General features: G+C 42.1%; 1 protein-coding gene across 7 annotated transcripts in view; it reads left to right on the plus strand.

Moving 5' to 3' along the window:
- DAAM2 (dishevelled associated activator of morphogenesis 2) overlaps positions 1 to 14,314 on the plus strand; it is a 226,984-nt gene that overhangs the window by 161,345 nt on the left and 51,325 nt on the right. For 6 of the 7 annotated variants that reach the window (XM_081186365.1, XM_081186362.1, XM_081186367.1 and 3 more), the window contains 3 exons: positions 4,200 to 4,307; positions 7,283 to 7,318; positions 8,166 to 8,272. In XM_081186365.1, coding sequence (XP_081042491.1) covers positions 4,200 to 4,307; positions 7,283 to 7,318; positions 8,166 to 8,272 — 251 coding nt within the window. The remainder of the gene's footprint in view (positions 1 to 4,199; positions 4,308 to 7,282; positions 7,319 to 8,165; positions 8,273 to 14,314) is intronic. The other variant, XM_081186368.1, reaches the window with a different exon arrangement.

The following is a 14,314-nucleotide window of genomic DNA, read 5'->3' on the forward strand; positions in this document are numbered from 1 at the left end:
CATTTGATACTGAACACATGGAAGCATTGCACTAACTTGCCTGTGGTTAACACCTTCTATGAAATGACTCTTTAGAAACCTTAATACCAGGAGCAGCCAACATGGAGCCTTGCAGACATTATTGAACACCAACTCACATCAGCCCCAGCCAATGTGACTGATGGTCAAGAATGAGGGGAATTTTGCGGAAACCCCATGTGGAAGGCACCACATTGGCTACCCGGCCGCTTAAGAAATAGAACTGAAATGCTTCAGCATTCTGGAATAAATGTTTTGTTTGCTTCCCAGAAGGAAATGTAGGGCATACATTTCAGCTCATAGACTCTAAAATGACAAATAAAACCCCTAGGGTGCACAAACTTTTTCCAAAGAAGGCCAGATTTGATGAAGTGAAAATGCGTGAGGGCCGACCAAAGTTGTTGAGCTTTTCTTAGGATTGAAGTTGAGCTTTTTTTACAATTTTACCCTAGGACATATACTGCCACGGGGGCCTGATTAAATCGACTAGCAGGCCACATTAGGTCCCTGAAACAGACTTTTGACATGCCTGCCTGTGGCGATCACACAGGGTCCCCGGATGTTTGACGGTCTATTGATCCCTGTGCCACCACTATGATCACTTCCCCGCTGCCACCAACCCGTTTCTCTCGGGTACACCCTGAGTCCAGACAGTTGTTAACATTAAAACAAATAATCAAGTTTATTTTATAAGCATGAACAAGTTTATGGTTTCAGTTAATTTTTCTTGTCAGTTTCTTATCCTTAGTTTCCTAATAACTGTTAATTGATTATCCCAACTGTCTATCTGACTCCTCCTATCAGTTTCTCTCACTCTCTCACATCAAAACTTGACTAACCCACAGACTTATCCTCCCTCTTCCTTCTCCAACTCCCAACTGACTTCCACGCAACTCCAACTCTAACTAACTCCTCCCCTCGTGTTCCCACTGGCCAATCACTTCACACTCATTTAAGCCTTTCCTTATGACCCACCTAGGAGGCAAACGCCACACTGCCCTAGATGGATGAAAATTTGGAGACAAAGACACTTGAAAGAAAGGGCCACAGTGAAGAACAAGGAAATAACGAAATAAAGCAATGTTTGTGGATAGCTGTGGGGACTTTGTGCATAATGAATGTACCTGACGAATTCAGAGCTTCCAAGGATGAGGAAGTGAACAATTTATGCTGAAACTTGTACTGCCTTTTCAGTGAAATAAGCACATCCCATTTCCTAACAAGAACTCCCTTCAAAAGTCCACAGTAACCTGAAATGTGGCATTTGCTTGGGTACAAGGGTATTCTGTTGAGGGAGGGGTCTCTGGCAGAGATGGTCAACCCTCCATATACCACTGGACTCTAGTTCCCATCAACCACAGCCAGCATGGCCAGTGCTTGGAAATGATGGGAAGAGTAGTCTCAGCAACATCTGGAGAGCCACAGATTCCCCATTCCTTGTCTATGGTTTCGGCCAGGGAAATAGCCAGTTGCACTGTAAAAAAGTAAAGACTTGGCAATGAGTCTCTTCTGCTGTCTATAGCCAGGCCAAAAATGAATGATAAATCACAGTCCTCAGCATGTTCTTTTGATCAGGAACAGGCCTTGCATCCCCATGTTCAAAATTCATTCCATTTTCCTTGATTCTCTTTTCATGGCAAAACAGAGATTAGTGCATTTAGGGCAGTTGACTGCATGCTTGGGTTTGGGTTTATGATGTAGTTTGCTAGCAAGAGGGCATAGAAACAAACCATTTTGTAGGGAGGCATCCTGCTATGACCATTCTCTGTGTTTCGCTTATCTCTAGTTTCTCTCCCAGAGGACTGTACTTTATTTCAAGTATGTCAGTGCACAGTGACATGAGGCAATGGGATTGTACAATGCATTTGAGAAACAAATCCTCTCTGCAGGGCCAGTTCCTTATAAAGATGTACTCTGGTTAATTGTGTGTGCTCCAAATACTTTTTGCTTTATGTCTTAGGCAATCTCTGGGGAGTCCTGGGAAATTTTGTTCACAGGTCTGATTTCTCATAATGGACTAAAACTTTTTGCATAGCAGAGAAGCCAGATAACTAATTCTCCAAGGTTCACATGGAATAAAAATATCTCATTAAGCGGGGAAATGGAATGATGCACAGATGAAGTAACTTTTTTAAAAAGAACCAAAAGAACAAGAATTTGTTGTATTTTTATATTGCTGATTAGCGACCATAACTATGTTTCTGGAGCTAAGGGAATAATTTGTCATTAGGTGAATCTTTTGTTTCACTCGCAATACTCAGTCATTTTGACTGATGAAAAGCAGCTATAAATTTCTTAATTCATAACTGAGCAATGAGAATGCAGTGTAAGGAAGTTGTCTGTCCCAGCCGTCCATTTTCCCATGAGTAAAAAGGGTCCGCACGGGAATGGGAGGCTTCCCTCCACCAGGAAGTTTTACACAGGAAGGTCAAGCTAGGCAATAATAGAGAAATATAAATTTAGCCATTAATATCTGTTTATTTTTTCATGTGTACTACTCAAATGGTGAAAATAGTGTTTTTTTCTCTAAAATTGCTTCCCCAAAACTTGTTTAACTTGTTGCCTAACTTGTCAGGTAAGGCATAATTCCTTAAGTAAAGGCATAATTTGGTTTAGAATAATTTGGTCTGAGGCCTTGTCATTCAGTGACATGCTATTCTACCCAGTATTGAAAATAGGTTGGGCCAATTCTGGAAGGTTAAAGAGCTATTTAGTGGAGACAGCCAGAGAAAAAAATGAAGTTTTGGTGACAGCAGTGGACATAGCAAAAAGGATGGTTTGGTTTGTCGTCCTTAACTATCATGGTGGAGCCTGTACTGTCTCATGAATATAAGCATTGCTCCCACGGAAAATTTAGTTTTCCAAAGTTCAGCTTTTGAGCTTCTCGCTCCATGAAGAAAATATTTAGGATTCTCCCAGAAAAACTGATGCACTTCTAAGTAGCTCCAATAATCTAGGGGCACACAGTCAACTTTGGTCATCTCAGCTCCACACTTCGGATAAGGACCAACAGTTTTGATGAGTGTGAGCACTCATATCTTGATAAGTGTTGTGGGTACCAGCATAAAATGACTGCCATGAGCTGCAAAAAAAGAGGTTATGGTATTTCATACCAGCTAAAAAAGCACTGATATGGGAGTACGGCTTTGCAGACCAACCAGCCACCTCAAGACAGTGCAAATGCACATTGCTGTGCCTTTTTTTAACTTCTGTATTTCTTCAAAAAAAACCCTTTTCCTTCCTCTAATCATCTTATTTCTTAAAAGCAGCTCTGCTCTTTTTGCTCTGACCATCAACTTGTTTCCTTTCTAGCATAACACATTTCTCTTGCTCTTTTTAATGACTGTGAGTGGGAAATGGAGGCTGTTCCTAATTAGTTCAATAATGAAGTGTTAATGCACTTTATTGCCTGAGTGCACTTCAGGAACTTTCAGGCCAGGAGCCTTTGAGAGGTCTCTTTGGTAATATTTTCTTTGGGACCATAAGACACCACATGCTGTGAAAATCATCATTGTTGCCAATGTGATTTCCTTGAGTCCCCCCCCCCCATGAACATTTCTGTGTTCTTTTTAAAGTCTCAAGTTCTTTAGCATAAAATTAACAATTTTACATTAACAGTGCCTTTGTTCATTGATGTTGGGGACACTTCACAGTTAAACAAAAAAACTGCAATGAAATTCTTTTGCAAGCAGATTTTAGAGTGCAGACCAAGAAGCAAGGCTCAGTGGCTTCCAAACAAAAGTGGATTCATAAGGCACGTTTAAAAACATGTCTTCCATATCCTGTCTTGTTTTGAAGCCATTAACCATAGTTTCTGGCTCCACAAAGGGTGGGATTCAACGTTGCACTATTACAGATGTCCCATCTGTGCAAGAATGTCAGCTTCCGGGACAGAACATACCAGTCTCCTCCTCCTGTGCTGTTCTGGGGGGTTCTTCCGACATGGGGGACACAGGTATGGGGGGGGAGGGAAGCCCCATGGTGCAAGTTGGAAGCACAGGGCGCCTGCTGATGGGGTTCTGAAGTGCACAATTTCCCTCTGCCTTTTTCCTGCTGACCTTAACTGGGGTTTGACCTTAGTAATTCTCTCTCTCCCCCCCCCCTCACTCTCTCACACACACTGCTTCAAGCCTTCATTGTTATTTGTTCCCTGAATGTTTCTGTATCTCTTTGGACTGTAGGAGAAGATACATGGCACAATCTGGCATGAAATTGATGATTTAAGGGCTTTCAAGATGCTGGATTTGGAGGATTTTGAAAAAATGTTCTCAGCTTATCAGAGACACCAGGTAAGGCGTTTTCCTTTCATTTCTTGTCACTCTAAACCCTGAGCTTTCCTGGGCTTCTTTGCAGAAATAGTTTCCAGGACTGGGTGCACCAGTGGAGAGGAGCAAGCAGTGGGGACTGTTTTCTCCTAGATTTCAAAGTAAGCAAGGCCAGCTGCAGGTAGGAAGGGGGCAGGACTGAGCAAAGTTCCCTCCAGTTGGCTCCCTCCTCCATCAGTGAGTTCTGTTGGGCACACCTAGTGTTGGTGGCAGCCATCAGTATGGTGCAGAGGCACTGGGGAATCATGGGAGATGGGCCCTCAACCAAGCCATCTGGTTTTGCTTGGAGCAGCAGGCTGAGAAATAGCATAAAGCACAGCCCAGAGGCGGCATTGGCAGTGGTCTACCTGACAGTGGCTCAGCAGCTTCCCAGGGATGCTAGATGTTGACCTCAGCTCCGAAGCTAAAGACAGGAGCACAATAAAGCAGCTGTGTTAACATTATCTTGGATTAAAGCAGGATGTGGAACCTGTGGCCTTTCAGATGTTGCTCAACTGCAACTACTATCATTCCTGACCATTGGCTGGGGCTGATAGGAGTTGGAGTCAAACAGCATCTGGAGAGATCCAGGTTGACTACACCTGCTTTAAACTCTGCAGTTGCATCTAACCTTAGTGCGATATAAAGGAAAAAGCAAGCAAGCAGTTATTTGAACTTGTAGCTTGTTTGGGGTTCTTATTGTTCTCTCAGACTTGATCTTTGTATCCAGTGCTACTGATTTTGTGTTTTCTTCTTTTCTGTTATGCACTAGCTCTTGCAACCCTACTCCTCTTGAATAAAACTTTCTGAGCAATTAGAGTTTTCAGTAGTGAGATTGGATTAGTTTGGCTGGGGGGGGGGGAGTCGCTTCACTTATTTCCCCCTTTCTTTTTCTTTCGAACAAATGAGTTACAGATTATAACATTAGCAACATTATTTTAACAGCAGCTGTTTATTAGCATTTCTGTCTCCTTTTTTTGGAAAGCAAGTCACCTGCATTCTATCTGCCTCTGATGAATGAAATTCAGCTAGAACAGTACCATGGAGTTTTGCCCTCCCCCCATCCTGCCTGCTTCCTAAATTCTTTCCTAACTATTGGAATGTATTCCAAAAACATGGTCTCTTCCAAATGTCTTGAAACAGCCTGCTGTTGTTAAAATGACAGCCCCAAGGTGCTTTGTAACCTAAATCATTCCTATCCAGTAATATAAAGTGGTGGACCCTATTATATAATTTTCCCCCTTTTAGTGTGGTATCACAAACAAAATACAAAAAGAGCTATTTCTAATTTTAAATCCTCTGACATTTTCTCCTGTTCCAGCTATTACGACATGGAACCAATGAAAGCTATTAGTGAATAAATCCATAAACCTCCCTGACTACAACACCTCTTAGCTCCCCCTGGATTTGGGCCATTTTATTTGTGTGAATCTCTGCAAAATGCACTTTTTGGAGGACAAGAAAGTTCTGAAGGTTTGGCTGGCCATTTCTGAATTAACGTGGAAACTTCAGTTTCCATTCTGCCTTGGGTTTCCCTGTTTTCTAACTGGCACAGGTCCTGCCAGTCAGTACAACTTGCCACCGACAGCACACAGTCTGCTCTGTCTCTAGGCGCCATGTGAGATTAATCTCTAGCCCCCTTGGCCAGGAGTTCATGAGTGTCTTGCTGCTTAGTTCAGAAGGGGCCAGGCCTTTGTAAGCGTTCCAACTGGATGTGTGCAAAGGCTCAATTTTTTTGCAGGCACTGGGTTTGAATGCTCACAAAAAAGCTCAAAGGATTCTCGCAAATGTGCCCTTTGTTATCTCACATTTTCCTGCCCAGAAACCTACCTTTGGGCAGGATAGGGCAAGGCTGTAGAGGTAGTTGGGTGATCCCCAGGCCCTGGCAGGGCATCTTATCTCACTGGGAGCTGGGGCTAAAAGTCCTAGAATCCTTGACAGAAATGTTGTGCAGACTTGTGGTTCCAATTACAGTCCTCTGTTGGGACCTGGAGAACATCTACTACCACCTCCTTTCCTTACCCTAAGATAGTTTTCTGGGCCTTTGGTAAAGGAAAGACAGCAGAGGCGTGCAAATGATCACAGCTTCTTAAGACTGCAGTTTAAGATCCTGGCTTGTTCCAAACCTGGAAACTTCCTGCTTTGAATGCAATTGGGTGGGTGGTTATGTGAAGACAACCTAGTTTATCGTGGTGCACCAGGAAGGGGCATTGCAGGGGTGAAAAGCTTGTGGATATCTCTGCTTATAAAACTTAGCCCGAATTTGTGACTTTTAAACTTTAAACAAATGCATCCAAATTCAAACGTCAAAGCAAATCCTAGTTCTTTTGTTCTTGAGAGAGAGCATGAATGAAGCATTTCTTTCTTCAATGCAATTAATATGGTATTAATATGTCTCTTCCTACTTTCCTTTATATCAAACTGCTCCTTCATCCTTTGAAAAGACAAAGGGTCTGTTCTCCCCTCCCTAGAAATATATCTGCTGTTAGTTATAAAAGGATGAGACAATATTACTCAAATGCTTAGTTTTGAGTAGAATTTACTTTGAACTCCCTGACTAATCCTTGTTAGGCGATTCAGTGCATTCATTCCTTGCTTTAAAATAGTGGTTATATGGCTGTTGCAGAAAGGAGTTCAGAGGCTTAGACTGCAGTTCTTCAACTCACTAGGACCAGCTGTTCTGAGCAGATGTGCAAAGGATTGCACTGATAATTACTGTCTGCAGTATTTTTGCACAAAATATGCAAGCTCACTGCTTATGTACGTGCCGAGAGAAGAACAGACCTGGATGTATTTCCTCTTTGGTTCTTTTCATAAACAAAAGTCATTTTGCTGGCATAGCGTTTTAATCACTTAGGAAACCCAAATGCTGTTGCTTTGGTAAACTCTGTGCCTTTTATTGCTGTGGCTAACTGTTGGCATGTTTCCTTCTCTGTTCTCTTCGAATCCTGCCTGAGTAGGACCTGCTAACTAACCCTCCTTCTTCCTGTAAGCAGGTGAGTACTATCTGTCCTCTGTCTGACTTTCAGAGTTCTATTCCACTGTTTACATTAGCAGACTCAGCAGAAGCAGATGCACGACCGACACTGTTTACTGCATGAGAAACCCTTCACTTTTATTTGCACTTTAGCAGGTGGAGAGGAGATAATAAGGATTTCTTTGCATGAATTTCAAGGGACGGAGGAAGCATGGAAAACCACTGTCCTTTTCACATATCTTGCTCCATTCCAAAGAACCTGCCCGGTGTTTTCCTCTTTGGGCAGAAGTGGAGAGATTTTATTCAATGTTCACTATTTATTTGTAATCCACAACTGGTACCTGATTTAGCATTGCTTGGTTTTTTGGGGACACATTGTGTTTCTTGGGGTGCCAGGGCATGCACAGCACCATAATGCATGTGGTTTTTTCCTTAGTTCTTTTTTTAAAAAATAATAATAATGTGGTGTAAAATTAATTGTGCTATAAAACTTTAATTCAACCTGCACATGCAATCCTGTTTACAGGGCTGGGAAAGAGAGGAGAAACAGACCTACTTTATACATCTAGACATATGCACACACACAACGCACACATAATCCTCAGTGTTTGTAAATGTACCATTGTCTGCAAGTAAATGTTTCTGGTTTAGCTGGTGAACTAGGACAGAGAAATCTACTCTAGGCTTCCTTAATCTTCCCTTTCATTACAATCCTGCATCTCAGATGGATTTCCACACAAGTTCAACTCTTTGGGCTTGGAGCACTGGCTAGCTAGTGGCACTTCTGCACTGGCAGAAAAAAAAGGAGGAGGAGGAGGAAAAATATATGGCACTGATTTTCATGGTTTTTTAAAAACTATTTATAGAAGGAAATGGGATCAACCGAAGATCTGTACCTGTCCACCCGAAAGGTCAAAGAGCTTTCTGTGATTGATGGCCGGAGAGCACAGAACTGTGTCATCCTCCTTTCCAAGTAAGTTTGCTTGACCCTGAACTTATTTGGGATTTGCTTTCTGGTTAGGGATATAAGACGAAATCATTTTTCAGTTCACCTTATATTTGTCACATGCAGTGCTGTTTCTGTTCCACTGCAGTTTATCTTATGCAAAAAATAATTATAATTACATTATTTGTCTTATTTTCCACCGTGGTGAAATTACGTAAGTTAAGTTTTCATTACATTATTCAACCCCGTTCATTTAAGTGCAAAGGAAACAGTCTGCAGATGACAGGAACACAATCAATTGCATCTCATTTGCAGACTGAAAGCAGCAGCAATAGCAAATGCCAATAATATTTGCTGGATTGATTTCTATTCTGGACATGGGACATACAAGTGAACACTAGTAATTTCTATTACCATTTTCATTTTCATTGGAATTCTTGACATCACTATTTCTGATTAAATTGTAACAATGTAAATCATGAAATGATGCAAATCATGTTTTTAAAATGATTTTACTTTTTATTTGATTTTGTATTGTAAGATGGCCAAGAATATATTTGAAGGGCAGGATATGAATTCCTATAATGACATAAACAAATAGGCTTGTTGGCTCATTAATTAGTTTATGCATTGCGGTCTAGCAGATTTTTAATTTTTATTTTACTTCCAGTGCTCATATTCCTCATTGCTGTATACCCCAAGATACTATAAGCTGCTTGTATTAAATCTCTTTTAATCAAATGCTTCCAGTCTAAAGTGTCATAGTCATTAAAAAAAGAGACGAAATGACAGTTTGGTATATTAAGTACAATAGTTTCTCAGTCATTTTTTCACGTCTTTATAAATAAGTGTTTCAACTAGCCCTTATTATTTTTGCAATATAATCACATTTGCAAGTCTAATAATATGCAAAAGCTTTATTTGCACATGAACTAGTGTGCAAACAGGTGGTCCATTGGAATTTTTGGCATGTGTTTGTAAGTAGCTGTCCCATTGTGCTTGGCGGCAGCAGCAGGGAAGCCAAGGACTGAATTGTTTGGTTGTGGAGATGAGACTGCCATTTCTATTTTTAGGAAGTTTCAGACAAATTAGTAGAGTTGTCATGACTGCGTGGGAACCTAGGCAGCTGCCTTTTGCTGGCGTCACGACTTTTGCCACATCTAGCCTTGTATTGTCAACACTGACTGGCAGCAGCAGGCAGGCAGAGAATCTTTCCCAGCCCTACCTGGCGATTCTAAGGATTGATCCTGGGGCCTTTTGCAGGCACTGAGCTCTAGCCCTCGCATCTGAAGCAAAGCAAAATCGTCGGTGCAAAAAATAACAAATTTATCTAACTTTTAAGGGTTGCACCTGACTAAGTTGCACTCAGAGCTAGACCTTGTGAAATCATAGGCAACTTAAGTTACCCCTGACTACCTTAACTCTCCAGGGAAGTTCACCTGGCATCTTCATTAAACACCTTTAGGCCCCAGGCAAAAACATTCCTTTCCAACCAGGCCTTTGGTTGATCCAGTTTACATCCTATGCCCTTTTAAAGTGTGCTCTTTTAAAGTGTGCTCCTACTTCTCTGAATCACTGCCTGCCCAGCATGTTAGTAAGGACCATTTGGGTGACATTAACAACAGCATAGGTGCTTCAACGATTACAAGAAGAGCACTTGGTCTCACAATATGAGACCTCTTGAAAGACCTATGTTGGCTCCCAGTACGTTTCCAAGCACAATTCAAAATGTTGGTGCTGACCTTTAAAGCCCTAAACAGCCTCGGTCCATTATACTTGAAGGAGTGTCTCCACCCCCATCGTTCAGCCCGGACACTAAGGTCCTTCTGGCGGTTCCCTCATTGCGAGAAGCCAAGTTACAGGGAACCAGGCAGTGGGCCTTCTCGGTAGTGGCAGTGGCACCGCACCTGTGGAGTGCCCTCCCACCAGATGTCAGAGAGAAAAACAACTACCAGACTTTTAGAAGACATCTGAAGGCAGCCTTGTTTATAGGGAAGCTTTTAAGGTTTAATATACTATTGTATTTTAATATTTTGTTGGAAGCCGCCCAGAGTGGCTGCAGAAACCCAGCCAGATGGGTGGGGTATAAATAAATTATTATTATTATTATTATTATTATTATTATTATTATTATTATTATTATTATTAAGTTCTGACAGAGGGGATACAACAGAGATTGCTAGATGGAATGGTGGCAAACTGGAAAAGAATGTTTCTGATTTCGGATTAGGAGAGGTGTTTTTAGGAGGGCTTTGGAGAAAGAAAGAGTTTTCATCCAACATATCTTCAGGGAGGTATTTGTCTTAGAGTGCAACTGTGTTGACTTTTAAATCCCCTCTCCTGAAGGCACTTGTTCCACATTATCATTTAATCCCCCTGGCAGAAGGCAGCTACACTGTTACTTGCAAGTTATTACTCAGAATCCAAATAATCACATTTGTTGAGCCTGTAGCATAACTGGAAGATATCTTGGTAAATCCTTCCACACTTGAACACAACTGATCCATAAACCATTATCTGGATTCATCTGGATTGTCATTTAATCTGAATTGGGAGCTCGTTTTTGGCAGCGGGCATCTCTTGCACCACTCCCTTAACCTCAGCATCTTGTTCCAGGTTTCAGCTAAGGCCTGATTCAACATGTTTTAAAATGGGATGCAGGCAACAATGTAAAGGGATTTTGCCACTCAGCCTCTTGGCTCTTCTGGCTTCTTCCTTGTCTCCTTCTGTGGACTAGTAAGGCTTCAGAACGAGAGCCTGGCGGGAGGTCGGTGTCCCTACCTGCTGTTTCCCCTGGCCTCCCATGGAGTGCTTGGCAGGACTGCACTTTTGAACATTGTGAAAATGCAAATGTGTAAATTGAGAGCACCACATTACATCCTGAGCACCGTCCCCTGCTTTCAGGTGCCCCCTCTCTCTTTCAACAGCTGCTTTCATTTGGCTGTAAACGTTGCATATATCTTTGCAGTTTATTCCCCTTCTGTTTACACGGTGCTGTCATGCCCTTTAAAGTGAAATGGCTGCACAGAGGGTTCCCCTGCATGCACACACACTACTTGAAATGTTTTCACACTGTCTTCGAAAGGGTCAGGTGGGGCTTGTGTTTCATAGGACCTAAGAAAGCGAAAGCTGGCTGGTGTGGGAAATAATCACATCTCCTTTGTCCCCACCTTCCCTTTTAACAAGACTGGGGAAGAAGGTATCAATCAGAGCAGATGAAAATTGGATTATTTGCTGGCCCATGTCAGTGCAGAGTGGAATTTGTAGCTCTCTTTCAGAGTCACTTTGCTCCTTCTCAACACTTTGCCTTTTCCAGTACAGTGGTACCTCAGGTTACAGATGCTTCAGGTTACAGAGAAGCCAAGTTAACCCAGAGATAGTACCTCAGGTTAATAACTTTGCTTCAGGATGACAACAGAAATCGTGCAGCGGCAGCACGGCAGCAGTGGGAGGCCCCATTAGCTAAAGTGGTACCTCAGGTTAAGAGCAGTTTCAGGTTAAGAACGGACCTCCAGAACGAATTAAGTTCTTAACCTGAGGTACCACTGTAGTTGAAAAGTAATGCAGCACTGCATGTCGTGTATTTTGCTCTTAAATGTGTGTTTCTCTCATGCATATAGTGAAATTCTCTTTCATGGGTACGTATGCAATATTCAATAGACCTTTGCGTATGATGTTCCTGTGCCAATTAATATAAAGATTGTGGGCTGTATCCAATCATATTTCTCTGCTGGCGAAAGCTTCCTTGACTGAGCAGGCTTCTTTTTCATTGATCTTCTTCCCTTTGTAACCTTGTGTGCCCCTTTGCCAGATCTGCTACAGAGGGGTAGCAGGCCTGAGCTTCCCCTGAGCTAGAAGGATTAGTGACATGAATCAGTATAAGGCAGCTTTCTTTGTCTGTGGGCATGGGAGAACTAGGGGAATGATAGATGAGATAAGTGTTTGCAGTTCCATGGGAGCAATAAGAGGTATACCAGCAGACAATGAGACTGATGGTGCAGTCTTTTGGTTTGAAATGCAATGGACCTGGAATCTCTTCAGCTTTATAGAATGGAGTCCTTGGTGTGACTGAGAAAGACTAGACCTCCTTAAATCTGGAGCAAGCCAGATTTCAGCCATTTTCAGGAGCCATTTGTTGCCTTGCCTTTGGAGACAACCCCCTCCCCCTTCTTCATTTTCTGCATCAGAATTTAGGCTATCATTCAAACCCCTCTTCCCGAGGGGAAGTGCAAAGGAAGATCGGCATTGCATGTATGGTGCACACTGCTTGTAAGGCTCAAAGCCATGAACCTCTCAGAAGGTTTTTCTTTCCTTCATTTTTTTAAAAAAGCTAACTTATTTGATGGATGACCTTACCTCCATTTCAGTGCATAGTAAGCTCTCTAGTTAAATCAAGCAAGCCATGTGAAGCTGTAGCACCCTGCTTGTGGTTAACGCTTAGCTGGAATGAAATATTCAACGCAGCAATAGAGAAATTAAAATAATAATTTATTTGTCAGACAAATAAATGAGAGACACAGTGGTATATGGTTACCAATGCTCTGCCTGCCAGCCCTCATGGCCAGCACTTATATTCCCTCAGCCCAGTCCCCTTGCTCCTCCTTTGGCTGCCTCTGTCCAATCAGCCTGGTTGAATTTCCTATTGGCTGTTTGCTAGAACCAATCATAAAATATACACCCATTTCCTATTACCTTTTATGGGAGACAGAGAGCTATATTTTCTTCTATTTATAAATGGCAAACAAGTAGCCATTAACCTCTACAAGGCACCTTAATTACCAGATAAACTTTGGCCCCTTTTTCCCTATTCCCTGCAAACCAGATGGTTTTTAATTTCATTTTAAACAGAGGCCCGGCAACCATATGCCAGGAGTGCTCAATAGTGTCTCCTGCTTGGCAGGGGTCTGGATTCAATGGCCCTTGTGGTCTCTTCCAACTCTAGGACTCTGTCTCTATGAAATAAGAATCTAACATCTAAATTTCATGCTTTCTAAATCCTTTGCATAATTACATTTAAGCCTATATATTTAATACATTAATATATATATATTTAGAAGAAAGGGAACTTAGTAAAAAAACAGTTTCCAAAAGCAACTTCCGAGAGAAGCCTCTTAGTTTACAGCCCCGCTTTTGCTGCTAAAACAGCTGCTGTTCTAAAAGCAACTTCTTCAATTTACCCTTTGGGCTTAAGTCTAAAATGGGAGGCATAATAATTGTTTTTGCAACTTGATTATTCTGTAATTTGTAAGGTCAGTGACCTCGCTTCTCAGCCTTTTTATGACCACAATAAACCAGGGGCCCTCTTTAAGATGAGCACATCTGCCGATACACTCAGCTGCCTGGCATGAGAGATGCTGCCTGGCATGAGAGATACAGATATTTTAAAATATATTTTAAGCTCATTTTAAGAATACAGGTGTCTGATCAAAATATAAGCCTTGATTAAAATGCAGACTATGAACAGATGCCTCAAAGCTATCCTGTCTTAAATCTCTATCAGCAGGCTATGTGCTCAGATTAGCTCTCCATATATCACAGAGCCTTGTGTGGACTCATGTTTTCCCCCACCCCCAGCCCTTTCCCCTGTACTTTAAAATATTGTCCAAAGCCAGCCTTAACCCAACCTGATGCCTTTCAGATGTTTTGGACTTCCGGTTCCCATCATCTCCAGCCAGATATGGCCAGAGTTTGCAGTCCAATACATCTGGAGGGCTCCAGGTTGGGGAAGGCTGATCAAAGCTGTGCAACCTGAGGCTTAAAATTAACTTTAGCATCTCCCACGCTATTTGTATTGATGTCAGTGGCAATGCAGGAAATAAAGCGGATAAGAAGTATTTGTAATACAAATGAGCCTTCTGGCCAGTGTAAGATTGATACTCACATTAAAACCCCAGTTGATGGAAGTACTTCTTTAAACTATAGGTCTGAAAAGCACCTTGCCTCCCCGGTGCTGAAGTATACAGATCCTCTGTATCATCCCTGACCACTGGTCCTGCTAGCTAGAGATCATGGGAACTGTAGGCCAAAAACATCTGGAGGGCCACGGTTGAGGAAGCCTGCTCAATGGCA

The sequence above is a fragment of the Podarcis bocagei genome, assembly GCF_964188305.1.
Source record: "Podarcis bocagei genome assembly, chromosome: 3".
Classification (NCBI taxonomy): domain Eukaryota; kingdom Metazoa; phylum Chordata; class Lepidosauria; order Squamata; family Lacertidae; genus Podarcis; species Podarcis bocagei.